The 14,808-nt window shown below is 28.4% G+C and overlaps 1 protein-coding gene across 1 annotated transcript in view; it reads right to left on the bottom strand.

Moving 5' to 3' along the window:
• The window catches only part of LOC122269518 (diacylglycerol kinase theta-like), a 49,883-nt gene extending 48,461 nt beyond the window's left edge, over positions 1-1,422 (bottom strand). The window contains exon 1 of the mRNA XM_043043103.2: positions 995-1,422. Within this exon, the coding sequence (XP_042899037.2) occupies positions 995-1,181 (187 nt within the window). The 5' untranslated portion in view covers positions 1,182-1,422. The remainder of the gene's footprint in view (positions 1-994) is intronic.
• Between the last annotated feature and the right edge of the window lie 13,386 nt (positions 1,423-14,808).

The raw sequence follows: 14,808 nt of genomic DNA, 5'->3' as shown, positions 1-14,808 counted from the left end.
GAAGTTATTCGCCTACCTTACAATCGTTTCTCCCTCTTGTTTTTCTTCTTTTTACCTGTTATGCGGGTAGCGCACTCAAGGTGTTGTCATTCATTGGCCTTTATCATTTCCTCTCTCTAAATATAATTTAATTCAATTCTTTCTATTTCATTCTACATAATTTCAATTTTGTTTGTGTCATTAAACGGACATCATAAGAATTGAAAAATATGTGTGAGTGTATAGAATTAAAGTTTTAATATTATATTCTTTTTTTTTAATTTAATGGATGTTAAATATTTTAAGTTCCAATAAAAAAATAAACAGGTGCTCTTTCCTCATATTTGTTATATTTTATGAAAATCAAAATCTGAAAATCTTCATGAGTGTTATTAAACAACCTAGTTTATTTTTTTATTAAATTAATATAATATTTGATTATACATTAAAAAACATGCATTAAATAATCGATGTAATCGCAAAGTGTGTTTTTATCGATATAAATACTTACTCAACGATTCGCTGAGTCAAATTATTTTTTTTGTGCGGCTTATGTTTATTATTTTATAATAACTGGAAATAAATTCAGCTATAAATCTATTAGAGAAAACTATTTACTTTAAAAGTGCAACATTTTCACTTAAATAATCAAAATCGATAATAGCATATTGATTTTATCGAAAAAACAACAAATAATCAAGTGATTTTAAAAACATACTATGCTAGTTTTTAATGCCAATGATTTCATGCATAATTTTCAATAATCCATTTCTAGAACTCTTAACAATTAAAACAATAAATGTTTTATTTTATTTAAAAAAAATTACTCAATTCAATGGAGCATCCTTTGCACTATTACGTTTCAAATAAATAAACCAGGTTGAATTTAACCATAAAATTATTATTATTATTAATATTAAGACTTTCCAGAGAGTAATTACATCTAGTGACCATAATTGCTTTTTTAATAGTGCTGCAATAACAACAATCACATTAATAAGCAAACAGTGCTCACCTTCGCATATGAACCCTTGACCAATTAGCCCCCATAACATATCTGTGCAGTGATGACAATAGGTGGGTTTGTGGAATGTTTTTTTAGTAAAAAAGTGCCCCTGTTGTAATACTTCTGGGGGCCCTTCCGTTGTGGGGCTGGGATTTTCTGTGGCCCTTGGAGTAGGCTTAGCACCGGTAGAAGCCATATTGTTCCAGCTCCTTATTAAGAAAGCCGCCACAGTTACTCCCCGATTCCTCGCCTTGGATAACCACGGAATTGCATTACTCGATTGAGAAATCTTGTCTCGATGGAGTTCACTGCAGTATCGTCACCTCGCCATTTTTTAAACAAAAAACCACTCTTTTTGAGCGACATTCATCTAACGCTTCTTCTAGAAGAAACGGCCATTTTTGCACGCATATACTCTTTACATCGGTTTCTGTCTCAATTCTCTTTCTCGCCTCTCTTCGTTCCAAACGATCAGCGCAGTTCCCCTCTGCGCCGATCCGAAGGGGAAGAAGAGTTCGACCTTCGAAGCAGCAAGCCCTCGCGCTCTTACTCGTCTGCGCCCTGATCGCCGCCCTACTTCCCCCCTTCTGAAAGGGCACGCACGCAGAGTGAAAGGAAAGAAGGGACCTTCTTTCTCATCTTGTTACAGGTAGCTACAGCGGATATTCAGACAATAGAAATGTTCTTTTTCTTTTAAAAAAAGAAGTTTCGAATTTTTCATCGAGCTGCCGTTCGGATATTCATACATATGTACTACTCTTCATTTTTAGCTTCATGTGAATCATTTTACTCGGCATTTCGACTTCATTTTGGTGTTTTGAGGAAAAAAATTATCGCTGTTATCATAAAAAAAAATTTAAAAAATGAGAAATTAAGAATGCAATATAGTTTCCTGATTTGAAAAGCACTATTGACTGTATTTTACCCCATTAAGGAAATGAATTTACTCCAAAGAGAAAAGGCACGTGCTATTTATGTATTCAAATCTTGAAAGTTATAGACAAAAATTATCTGAGTTTATTATTTTCATAAATTTGTTTACTCTTTACGGAAAAAGAAAGCATGTTAACATACACCCTTAGTGACACCGATAGCACCGCAATTTTTTCAAAGTTCTTAAATCTTTGCGACAACACATGCTATATTTTGATTATTCTTACTTCAAAAAGTTTTAAAGTAATTCTAAACATGGAAACTTTTGGAAAATCTCAAAATAAATGCATCATGTTACTTGATTGTATATTGAGTGCCCATTTAAATCCATATTCTCTTTCTTAACTTTCTAAATATTTCAGCCTCAATAATAAAATAGTTATCTATGTATATTAAAATGGTTAATTCATTTTCTAATGATGCTCTCTACAGCGCCAACTGGGGACAAACAAAGGCGTTAGCGTTCCTATATCTAAAACGATACAAGATATGAAGAAATAATGAAATTACTTTAATCATTGCTTCAATATGAGTAACAACTTGTAAACATTGATAATAAAAACACTTTATTGCTCATTTATTTAGAGTGCGCATTTGTTTATTCGCTTTTATTTTAACACTGTCACGTTGCGAAACAAATTTAGAAAAAAAAGTTACGGATCGTAGAGATTATTTTCAAAATGCAAACCTTAATTGGCAACCGGAAGCTTTTCTTCTTTCTAATATCGTTTCGCCTCATCGCAGTGTGGAAAATAAAGGGCAAAAAAATGTGAGTCCTAACCGTTCTTTCCAAAAATGAGTACAAGATTTACAATTGTAAATTATTTATCTCCTGTCTCGTACTTTTTTCTAGAAGGAGAGCTAACTCAGCAATTTCTTACCAGAAGGTATTTTCTTGTTGCGCATAGTCACTTTACAATACTTAGACACCGCTTTTATAACTATAGTTGCAGCGGTTTGCATTGATTTATTATTTAAAAGCATAAGGCCTAGATATGCTCTTAAATAATCAGTCTATATATTTGAGGTTAATGTAAACTGCCAATAGGGGGAAGTTACATCACGAAATGTTTCAATGTAAAAAAAACTTTTACAAATGCAGCCTCTTGAACACAAAAAAAATTTACTCCTGTTTTTTTTTTTTTTTTTTTATTAAAAAATTTTTTTGATACATTACATAAAACAGATAATTGAAATAATATAAAAACTGCGAAATTTGCTCATCTCAATTACAAAAATATTATTTTGTTTTGAAAACTACAGTATATTATATCTTGTTCCGATAAATAATGTTACAAAATGAGTTATTAAAAACCATATAAAGTGACTAAGGGAATTTTTTTCTCAAATATCATTAATTAATTTTTTATTATTTTTTTAACCAAGCGCTAATTACAAAATTTAAAAATTTATTTATTAAACAATCGTAAAACTTTTTATTGATACATTTTATAACCTTTTTAAACAATTGCGTAAAATAAAAATAGTTTTTGAAACAATTGTTCATACAAATAAAGTTGTTTTTATCTGTATGAACAAAAAAAACGAACTCGTTCAACAAAAAAAAATTATTTCTGACAAATGCTACGAATGTAAACAGCTTAATTATTTTGCCATAAAATAATATTTCTAAATTGTTGAAGTTGCATTATTCAGCCAAAAAATATTACATAAATATTTCACAATTACTTTTAAAGTATTTTGCTGGTAGAAGATTAATTGGAATCTTTCGATTTTTAGCCAGACATTTAAATTTACTTTTTAGGTAAAAAAAATTGCAGATTTATAAAAAATAACTTGGATACATTTACACTTTCGTTTTGATGCTTATTAAAACCTTACACAAAACTTTCAAATAAACATGAGACAATCCCTGTCTGTAAAATATTTACTAACAATTTCAGCGTGACTAGGTTTGACTTTAATGCAAAATTTTTTGCTAAGGTCCGCAACTTACCTCCTTATATTTTATCCAGTTCCTTGACAATGCATTTTTTTAAGTCCAAGGACTTATCGAAAATTCTATAAGATTCAAGTCTGGTAAATAAAGTGGCAATTCTTGTGCAGTAAAATTGGCAAAAGATGTGTCTCAACAGTGCATATTGAGTGCTTTTAGCACTATATGCTAATGCAACATAATCTATGATGCAACCAACTTTCATTTCATCACTTTTGTTTGGAGGTTTTAGTAGTATTCATTTTTATATATATAGATAAAAAGATAATGGCCTGAAATCATATTTCATTACTGTTTGCGAATTCTTAGTGGTCAAAAAATCGCGCGATATGTTTTTTTAATTATAAAAAAAGTTCAAGATTCCTTTGATTGCCATCAGCATAAAATGAATAACAACTCTAAAGGTATTTTTTTATTTCTGAAATATTTCTTTATTTCTTATTTAATGATATCTACCTGCAAAAATAATCCATTATCCTTATTCTCTGTTAATTTTGAACATCATTCTAAATAATCTAAAAAATCTTGAAATCTGAAACTAAATACGCTTTTATTTTTTTAATCCCTTCACATTGCCTTATAACTCAACTTTTTATGATAAACATATTTAGAATGTTCCTAACTTACTGAACATTAAACAATTATTAAGCAATAAATAAATTTTGTTAACTTTTTTAAAAAAAGCCTTATATCAACAGCATTTAATATAATGAATAAATGATTTTAAAATGTATTAAAAATTAACTTTTATGAAATAATACGAAATAACCTCTTTTTTAAAAAAATTATTTAAAGAGTTTTTTAGGTGAACAAAAATGTAATAGGAATTTTAAGAACAAGTTTATGGGTTGCTAAGTTGCAATAGTAAATGAGCGAAATGGTTAGTTATAAATTTTATCCCAAATGAATCGGGAACCACAAATCTGTGTTAATACAATAAACAAATTGTTAATACGATAAACAATTGAACCCTTTTATTTTGACATAATCAGGAAGAATATGCTTATTCTCAGAAAAAATTGTCTTGCAATCATAGGCAATAATAAACAAAGCGAGTAAAGGGTGGAGCCCTCTAGTAAAATGTAAGTTTTCTTGTAAGTTGTAAGATGCAAGTTTACTAAGTGCTTAATATCAAGACGATAAAACTGGTCCCGTATCCTCGTGATCTATAAATTAAAATGACGCACACGTGAGGAGTTAAAAGTATAGAAAAAAAAACTAAAGTGATCACAAATTTTAAAAAAGTTATGTACAAGAAATATAAAAATGTAATAGGTCCGTTAAGTTTTAAAATATTAATTTTAAAACTTAACATATAAAACGCAATTAAAGGAGAAAAAACTTTGTCTATCAGATTTATATTGACTACAATCATAGTGGTTCTAAAGTTTGACTTTAAATGCTTAAACAAATTTATGCCAGCAATTTTTTAGATACGAAATCAAACGAGAAAAAAACATATTACCACAAAATTAACATAACTTCTTATGATGGATTTGGATTTTTGACAGTAAATATATGAAGAGAATTTCAAAAATTCACTCCCATTAATATAATGAAAGTCGAAAGAATTTCGAATTGTTAAGTTTAGCCTATCAATTCTAAGTAATAAAATTTAAAGAAAAAAATCGTATTCTAAACTTTTCATTTCTAGATATTGCAATTATAGTTCATAATTAAATGATAAAAATCTGATTTTTGATTAATTGTGAATTTATCATTAATTTAATACAAAATTATGATTCAGTCAAACAAATCTAGGGTACAGTTTGCGAAATAATAGTCGGATCAACTAAATAACTTTTGATTTTCTAATGAACGGGTTTTTACGTTCTGATCTAAAATATAGTATTTAATAAAAGCAGATGGTATTTTAATTTACGAAATCAAACAAAAAGCGACATAATTTGTCTGAATAAACTTATATGTGTTCTACGAATGCGAATTCTTGTAGCTCAAAATATGGCAGGTAGCCGCCATCTGAAAAATATGGTTCCAATTGAATCCCTTGAAGTTAATTTTAGTTCCTGCTTGTTTTATTATTCTTTTGAAACTATTTAGGCGAAGAAAAAAATATTTTCACAACATCATAAAATTTATTTCCAAACATGATTCCACTAAAAATTTGAATTTTAATAATTATTTATTATTTTAGTTTAATGTTGACCGAAAAGTTTTTGATGAGTAAAGTATGTTAAGTTTTATGTCATTTAAAACCCAATAAATTTATATGAAAAAAATTCAAAATTTGAACGAAATCGCTCAAGTAGTTCCTAAGTAATCAATTATTTTTTTTTAAAGAGTCGTTATTTTGAACTTTTCAAACTTAAACATTTTTAGGCATAACCATAATATTTCTTAGTTCATTAAATGATAAAAAATGCTTTTTAGGAATTCTGAATTCATCCTTATTTTAATCAAAACTACAGCTCAATTAAACAAATCCAAGATCCAGTACACCAAATAAAAATCGGAGCAACTAAATAACTTTTGACCATCTCGTAATCAGTTTCTCACGTACCTACCTAAAATATACTGCAAAATAAATGAAGTCGATAGTTTAAGTAACAAAATCAGACAAAAAAGCACACTTTCTCCAGATAAACATATATTTTTCTTCACAGATTTGGATTTTTGACCCTCAATATTGAAGGGTAGTCGCAAATTAGAAAAAATCGATCCCAATAGTTTAAGCTTCTTGCAAATTCCACATATTTATAGAATTATTTAAGAGAAACAAAAACTGTTTACATTCTATAAATAGTTCAAAAATTATTAACTGTTAAACTTGATATAAAACATGCGACAAGACACGATCTGTAGCCCCGAAAAGCGATAATACAGAGTGGAAATTTATTTCCATACTAAATATATTAATCCTTCAAAAAAGGGTATGTTTATTCAGATTAAGACTGATTTGTAGCTTAAACTATTGTCTCTCCCAATTAATTAGCATAATTAATTTTTGCCATTTATAGAATATTTATGACTATCCATATTAATTTTTTATTTGTATACGAAAATCCAATCTTCAGATCAAAAGTTATTCGGTTGCTCCGTTTCTTTCTTACGTGTCAAAAAAAGTATCTTATTCAGATTCTGCTTTTGTAGTTTAATTTATCGTCGGCACAAATCAATTATCATAATTAAAAGCAATTTTGTGATCCATATAAATTTTGTCTTTTTATACGAAAAACCAATCATCAGATAAAAAGTTATTCAAACGCTCCGTTTCTTTACTTGGCATTGTAAAAAGGAAACTACATTGATAATCTAATGAATATAGTTAAATTTGTTTTATAAATTGGATTAATGAGAATATTTATGACTATCTCATCCAGACTGATCCCTCTAAGATCATAAAGATCTTATGTAAGGGTCCGTTTGACTACAAGTTCCCTATAGTGCACTTTTTTTCAGAGTGATTGAGTTCGCCTTCTTAAAAAATTTGCTTTGATTCCAGTATAACTTTAGAAAAGCTACTGCTCTGTCATCAAATACACCGATTTACAAAGAAATCATTATTGCTTAGATTTCAAACTAATTAAATACTCATTCTTCCTACGGAGTTAAAAAATTATAAACGATGAATAAATTAGTTCTGAAAACAACGCTACAAAATCATACACAAAACTAAAAAAACATATACAACAGAATTAATTCCATTTTTTTTTTTATTTATTGTCACTTTTTGTCTTTTCCGGAACTTTCCGTTATGAGATTAAGTTCAACGTGCTTTTAGTAATTCATCCAATTAAAATAAAGAATAATTGTATTCAGCAATCATTTAGCATGGTACTATTGCTCGAGTATCCTCATGATAGGAAAACTTTCCCAATCAAGCAAATTTAACCGGTATTTATCTCTTTCTAGGGGCAATAAAAAAAATCTATTTCCACAGTATGTATGAAGAATACCTGCACTGCACAGTATTGGTCCATTTAAAATAAATACCAGGCATAATATTTGTATCTTTATATTTGGTACCAATTAAACAGCCCCAATCATCATGATACCAGTAGTGCCACTTACCAAAATTAATTAAACATCATTGGTGTTAAAAAAGCATGGCGATTTTTTCCATTTCTCTTAAACGGACTAGTACCATTTCTCCATTAAATCTGCTTGTCAGTATACATCTTATTTTTTCATTTCAGTTGGTACCTATTACCAAAACTAATTAAGCATCATTGGCCTCAATAATAGTATAACATTTTTTTACGTTTCTGTTTCTTATAAATAAATTAGCCCCTTTTCTCCATTAATTTTACATATCCTATTTTTGCACATCTTTTTTAATTTCAATTAGTACCAATTACCAAAACTAATTAAACATCATTGACGTCACAGAAAGTACTGTGAGTTTTTACTTTTCTCCTAAGCAAAAAGAATTTGTACCATGGCTTTTTAGTACCTAACTTTTTTTTACTTCAATTAGATAACATCCCCAAAATTAATTAAACATCATCGGCTTCATGTGCAGCAAGGGACAATTCAATTGTGTGGCGAATTTCCAACGCTTCTCCTAACTAAATTAAAATTATTTCATCGCACTAATATGATTTTCAGTACGTAACTAATTATTTTCTCAATTAGTACCTATTGGTGTCAATAATAGTAAGTCTATTCTTTTACTTTTCTCTTAAACGAATAAGAACTATTTCTCCATTAATTTTGTTTATCCGTTCATAATTCTTTTTACTTCAATTACCGTTCGTCTAAAATTATTTAGTTTCATAAAGACGCATTTAAAAAAAATACATATGAAGTTAATAAGCGCAAGGTTTTATATAAATATAGGAAGACTAATTTGGCGACGTAGCCCACCTTTGCTACCTTCTTCTCACTAATTATTGAGTTTGTCTGACTTAATGAGTAAAAAATAATTAAATATTAAAGAACTTGCAATAAACTATTATTTATAAGACAATGAGAAAATTCCATTTTATCAAGCGTCTTTCCCGAATGATCTAATTTTTGAATGATTTTTAGGATCTGAGGTTGAAATTGTCCCTTGCTGCCTGCCACTGTTTAAATTTCAGGAGGATAGAACAAACGGGTCTTGGATTATAAGACACACAAACACATCTACACTTCCCTTTATTATCATAGATATGCTGCGAGTAAAAGAAGAAGTTATTACACTGAATAATTTTTGTTCTGATAGATCGAATATAAAGTCCTATCATAATAGTTCAGATGTTTAAACTGATTAATTAATTCTAACTTTTAACTAAATTGCAGAAATAGACACAAAATAAATTCTACGAGTAAACATAATTTTTATCTAAAGCACACAATTTTTTTTAGCTATGTTATTTTATATGCCAAAGTACGAAAATTGAACGAAATTGGTAGAACAGTCTCTGAGTTATAAAATTTTAGATAATAAATCATGGAAGATTGATTCCTTGATTTATTTATTATATTAAACTCGTCTAGAACTCAAATTGATGTTTTTGATAAAATAAATAATTTTCATTTCATGACAACAAATTAGTTTACTGCAATTCTAATACTTCTATAAATACCTATAGAAGCATAATTTTATTTCAAATTAATAGCATCAAAGGTATTTGTAATAGTCGGTAGCTTAATTGAAATCAGTGCAAATCTTTGAGTAAACTTTTTTTTGAATATTGGATTTGTAAACTTATACTTCATTAAGTAGAGGATGCCATTTCGAAGTAAAATAATAATTAGCTTTATACTTTCTTTTTGTTCTGAATTCAAAAGTACGTTTAATTTTGTGTTACCTTTTCTAGAACGGACTATTTAAAAAAGAATTTCAAATATTGAAGGGAAAAAACAAATAGAAATATGAAGTTCCGCTTACATAAAACATTTTAACCCTTTGACGCAAATGGGACACCGGTGACCCTTTTATATATTTTTTTTATTCAAACGCTCTAATTACAAGCAAAACTACATTTTGGTATTTTTTATCTATAAAAAACAGTCTAATAATTATTAAAATCTTCAAAATTATTAGACTTATATTTGTATTAGACTTATATTTGTATTATACTAAAATATAAAATCCAAAAAAGCAGTTTAAATATTTTTTTTCATTCATATTCATAATTTTTTCAATAATTGGTTTTGTAAAATAAAGAAATTTTAATGATGAACAACTGTTTCTCTTACATCTTAATAACTGCAAACAAATGCAAATTTCCAAAACAATTATTGTATAGAAGTGAGCCGTGTTTGGAAGATTTTACCTTTAACGCAGAAAAAGACACCGATGTTTCATGCAGTTTTTCATAATCATAAATCATTAAAATATCTATTTTAATATTTTTCACTTACTTTGTAATAAATTAATACAAGATAACAAAAAAAGTATGAAAAGTATGCTTAATAAAAATCCTGCGTCAAAGATTTAAAAGGCATAAATTGTTTGCTATGTATCTTGCGAACATAACCTTTAACGCAGAAAAAGACACCGTTGTTTCATGCAGTATTTCATAATCATAAATCATTAAAATGCTTAATTTAATATTTTTCACTTACTTTGTACTAAATTAATACAAGATAACAAAAAAAGTATGAAAAGCATGTTTAACAAAAATCTTGCGTCAAAGGTTTAAAAGGCATCAATTGTTTGCTATGTATCTCGTGAACGTAACCTTTAACGCAGAAAAAGGCACCGTTGTTTCATGCAGTATTTCCTAATCATAAATCATTAAAATATCTATTTTAATATTTTTCACTTACTTTGTAATAAATTAATACAAGATAACAAAAAAAGTATGAAAAGTATGCTTAATAAAAATCCTGCGTCAAAGATTTAAAAGGCATAAATTGTTTGCTATGTATCTTGCGAACATAACCTTTAACGCAGAAAAAGACACCGTTGTTTCATGCAGTATTTCATAATCATAAATCATTAAAATGCTTAATTTAATATTTTTCACTTACTTTGTACTAAATTAATACAAGATAACAAAAAAAGTATGAAAAGCATGTTTAACAAAAATCTTGCGTCAAAGGTTTAAAAGGCATCAATTGTTTGCTATGTATCTCGTGAACGTAACCTTTAACGCAGAAAAAGGCACCGTTGTTTCATGCAGTATTTCCTAATCATAAATCATTAAAATATCTATTTTAATATTTTTCACTTACCTTGTACTAAATTAATACAAGATAACAAAAAAAGTATGAAAAGGATGTTTAATAAAAATCCTGCGTCAAAGGCTTAAAAGGCATCAATTGTTTGCTATGTATCTTGCGAACGTAACCTTTAACGCAGAAAAAGACACAGTTGTTTCATGCAGTATTTCATAATCATAAATCATTAAAATATCTATTTTAATATTTTTCACTTACTTTGTACTAAATTAATACAAGATAACAAAAAAGTATGAAAAGTATGTTTAACAAAAATCCTGCGTCAAAGATTTAGAAGGCATAAATTGTTTGCTATGTATCTTGCGAACGTAAAACGTTAATTATTCAATAACATTTATTGTTTTAAATCTCAATCTAATTTGTTTTACCCAACTGCATTAAAAAACCTCTAAACAAATCAAAATTTTGATCTAACGTAATTTTCCACCCTATTCAAATAAAATAAAAATTACTTTTTTGGGAAAAATCCTTGAAATTTTTAAATTCAAGAATGCACTTGAACTTTTCACTTCCTAATATTCATAAAATCGCATTATATTTGCGCACGTGCTTCTAAAAAGCGCTCACTCGTAACAAAAGCACTCAACATTTCTCTCTCTCTTTTTTTTATTCTTTTTCGCCAAAGCCTCCAAGTTTCGAAGAAATTTTATTATACTTCCCAATCCTAAAAGCCTTCATTCGTTCATGCTTTCTGTCTTCATTCATATTGCTCTCACCTGAAATCTTAGTGCTAAAAATAATTTCGCCTTTTTGCTTTTCCGAAAGATAAAAATTCACTCAAAGAATAAAAAGGTTTATAGAACCTATTTTTATGCATTCCACATTGGTCACAATCTCTAAAATCCAATCATTTGCACGAGTATTTAAGGAACGAGAATTCTTTATATATAATAAATCATTTCCTTTCGTTTCAAATTCATTTATTTAAAGTAATCATTCCGGAAAAAAAAACTGTCGATTTTGATTCTCAACTGAAATATTTTTAGTAGACATTTTGAAAAAGTTAATGTCAATTGCAACTTTATTTTAAAACGTTAAATATGACTCATTGGTAATGTTGCTAAAAAAATCGATACCAAGGAAAGTTTAAAAGGTACTTTTGTTACTAAATTGCGCTTTAATCTAAAAAAAAGTGCACTGTTTTTAAAAGAACAAATTTATCGAAAATGGGTTTCTAAATCGGTATTCGCAGACTTCAAAGTGACTAGGGCTTCGAAATTATATTGTTTGATAAATTTTAAAATAATTTGAAGCTTAGTGATATATAAACTCAATAAGACGCCTACTTAAGATTTCCACATTCAGCTCAGTTACTATTTTAAAGTTTATGTGCAGTACAAGATAATTTTGGAAGGTAATCAACCTGGTCGCCAAGGGCTGCTAGTTATTACTATTATTATTCGATTCAGTTTTATCATTATTATACATGGTTATTCTTAATAACCACCTTTAATATGTATTTTTAGAGTCTTTGTCAAAAAGGAAATAAGAAAAATTAACCCAATAGGCGTCAAAAAATAATATTTAAGACAAGAAATATCAAAAAGTGGGGGAGGTGAAATCTAAAACATTATTAATAGTTTAATCTCTTAAAAAGGACGTTTCACCACCTTTCAATGCCACGCAGTTTCTTCAGGTAAGCAAACAGGTTTTAATGTGTTTTCTCAAGCCCTACTCAGTAGTGATATGTCAGATTTCAGTGTAATACTTTTTTTTAGGGGGGGGACTTAAATATTAGTTTGCGATACTAATGTATTCGCATTTTTAATTTAATTTTTGGCAAAGATTCCAAAATTATTCTAATAAAAAATATTATTCTTTATTAAATAAAATAAATAATTCTTAATTATTTAAAGCGGTCGTTACGGGACATCCTGTCTTATTAATCATAGTACAACCAATATTGACATTTAATACCAAAAAATAAGCTGGAAGTTTATTAAAACAAATACTATCGAATTCAAAATGATAAGGTACTTATTAAAATCTAAACTTTTTTTAAGATTTAAAAGAGAAAAAGCCTTTCTCGAGTAGTACTTGCGAAAATATTTACATGCTGAAAATAAATTAGTAAATAAATAAACGCTTTGCCATTCGCTTAAATAATTAGATGAGCTATAAAGTAATGTTGTTTCACACATATCACCATTTGTTTATTATTTATCATCTCACTTACAGCTATCATTATTTGTATATCATTTATCATGTCATCCACGCTTATCACTATTTGTTTATTATTTATCATTTAATTTACGCTTACCACTACTTGTTTTTGTTGTTGTCTTATGACAATCGCCAATACTAACAAGCCTATTTAAAGGCAGAGGGGTGCGCTTCTTTTCGTTTTCCAGTGGCACCAACTATGGTCAAGAATTTGACTTCTGCCACATACATACCTCTTAGTCCGTTTTACAGGGAGGGGCATTCACACACTATCCATCCGTGAATCCCAATTTTAACTTGAACAGGAGCACTATTAATCTTCAATTCAGTACCCCTGGGGTATTGATTTGTTATGGAACTAGGAGGACTTTGTGACCCCGACAGCTTTAGTGTGCACCAGTCATCATTTTGTACACCGAAATTATTCGGCCGGCTGGAATCGAACTATCATTATTTTGTATCATTTATCATCGCATTTACGCCTATCATTATTCATAATTTATCATTACTTCTACGTGTATAACAATTCCTCGTATATCTACAAACATATATTCTACACATATCGGTATTTGTTTATCATTCACCTCACGTCGAAAGTACCCTTACAAAAAAATAAGGTGTTCTTAAAGCAGTCTGGCAAATGTAAAAAAATTCACCGAAAGTAAAAAATGAGGTTTATGTTTCGCACCAAAAATAACTTCATTAATAAACCTCAGTTTCAACCTTATTTACACGTCCCAAAATCAACCACATATATAACTCGGAAATAAATTTAGTTTAGATAAGAGGAAATTATTCACCCCTCAATTTGCTTGAAGTGTAGAAAAATAATCCGTGCACCACAAAAACAACCTCCCTAAGCTGGCTGCTCTAAAGTAGATTTCCATCAACTTCAAAACAACCTTAAAACAGTTTCATATACTTCGATTATACTTCTTGAGAGGTTGTTTTTAAAATCAACTTCTAATGAACCCTAGATCAAACTTGACTCCTCAAAACAACCTCATATAAACCTCAAAAATACCTTGAAGTTCTCTAAGCGTAGTTCAAAAAAAAAACATCTCTCTCTCTCTCTCTATATATTATCTATTTTAATATTTTTCACTTACTTTGTAATAAATTAATACAAGATAACAAAAAAAGTATGAAAAGTATGCTTAATAAAAATCCTGCGTCAAAGATTTAAAAGGCATAAATTGTTTGCTATGTATCTTGCGAACATAACCTTTAACGCAGAAAAAGACACCGTTGTTTCATGCAGTATTTCATAATCATAAATCATTAAAATGCTTAATTTAATATTTTTCACTTACTTTGTACTAAATTAATACAAGATAACAAAAAAAGTATGAAAAGCATGTTTAACAAAAATCTTGCGTCAAAGGTTTAAAAGGCATCAATTGTTTGCTATGTATCTCGTGAACGTAACCTTTAACGCAGAAAAAGGCACCGTTGTTTCATGCAGTATTTCCTAATCATAAATCATTAAAATATCTATTTTAATATTTTTCACTTACCTTGTACTAAATTAATACAAGATAACAAAAAAAGTATGAAAAGGATGTTTAATAAAAATCCTGCGTCAAAGGCTTAAAAGGCATCAATTGTTTGCTATGTATCTTGCGAACGTAACCTT

Source organism: Parasteatoda tepidariorum, chromosome 3, assembly GCF_043381705.1.
Source record: "Parasteatoda tepidariorum isolate YZ-2023 chromosome 3, CAS_Ptep_4.0, whole genome shotgun sequence".
In the NCBI taxonomy this organism is placed as follows: domain Eukaryota; kingdom Metazoa; phylum Arthropoda; class Arachnida; order Araneae; family Theridiidae; genus Parasteatoda; species Parasteatoda tepidariorum.
Note: the sequence above shows the minus strand (reverse complement) of the source record. Positions and strands in the feature narration are given on the sequence as shown.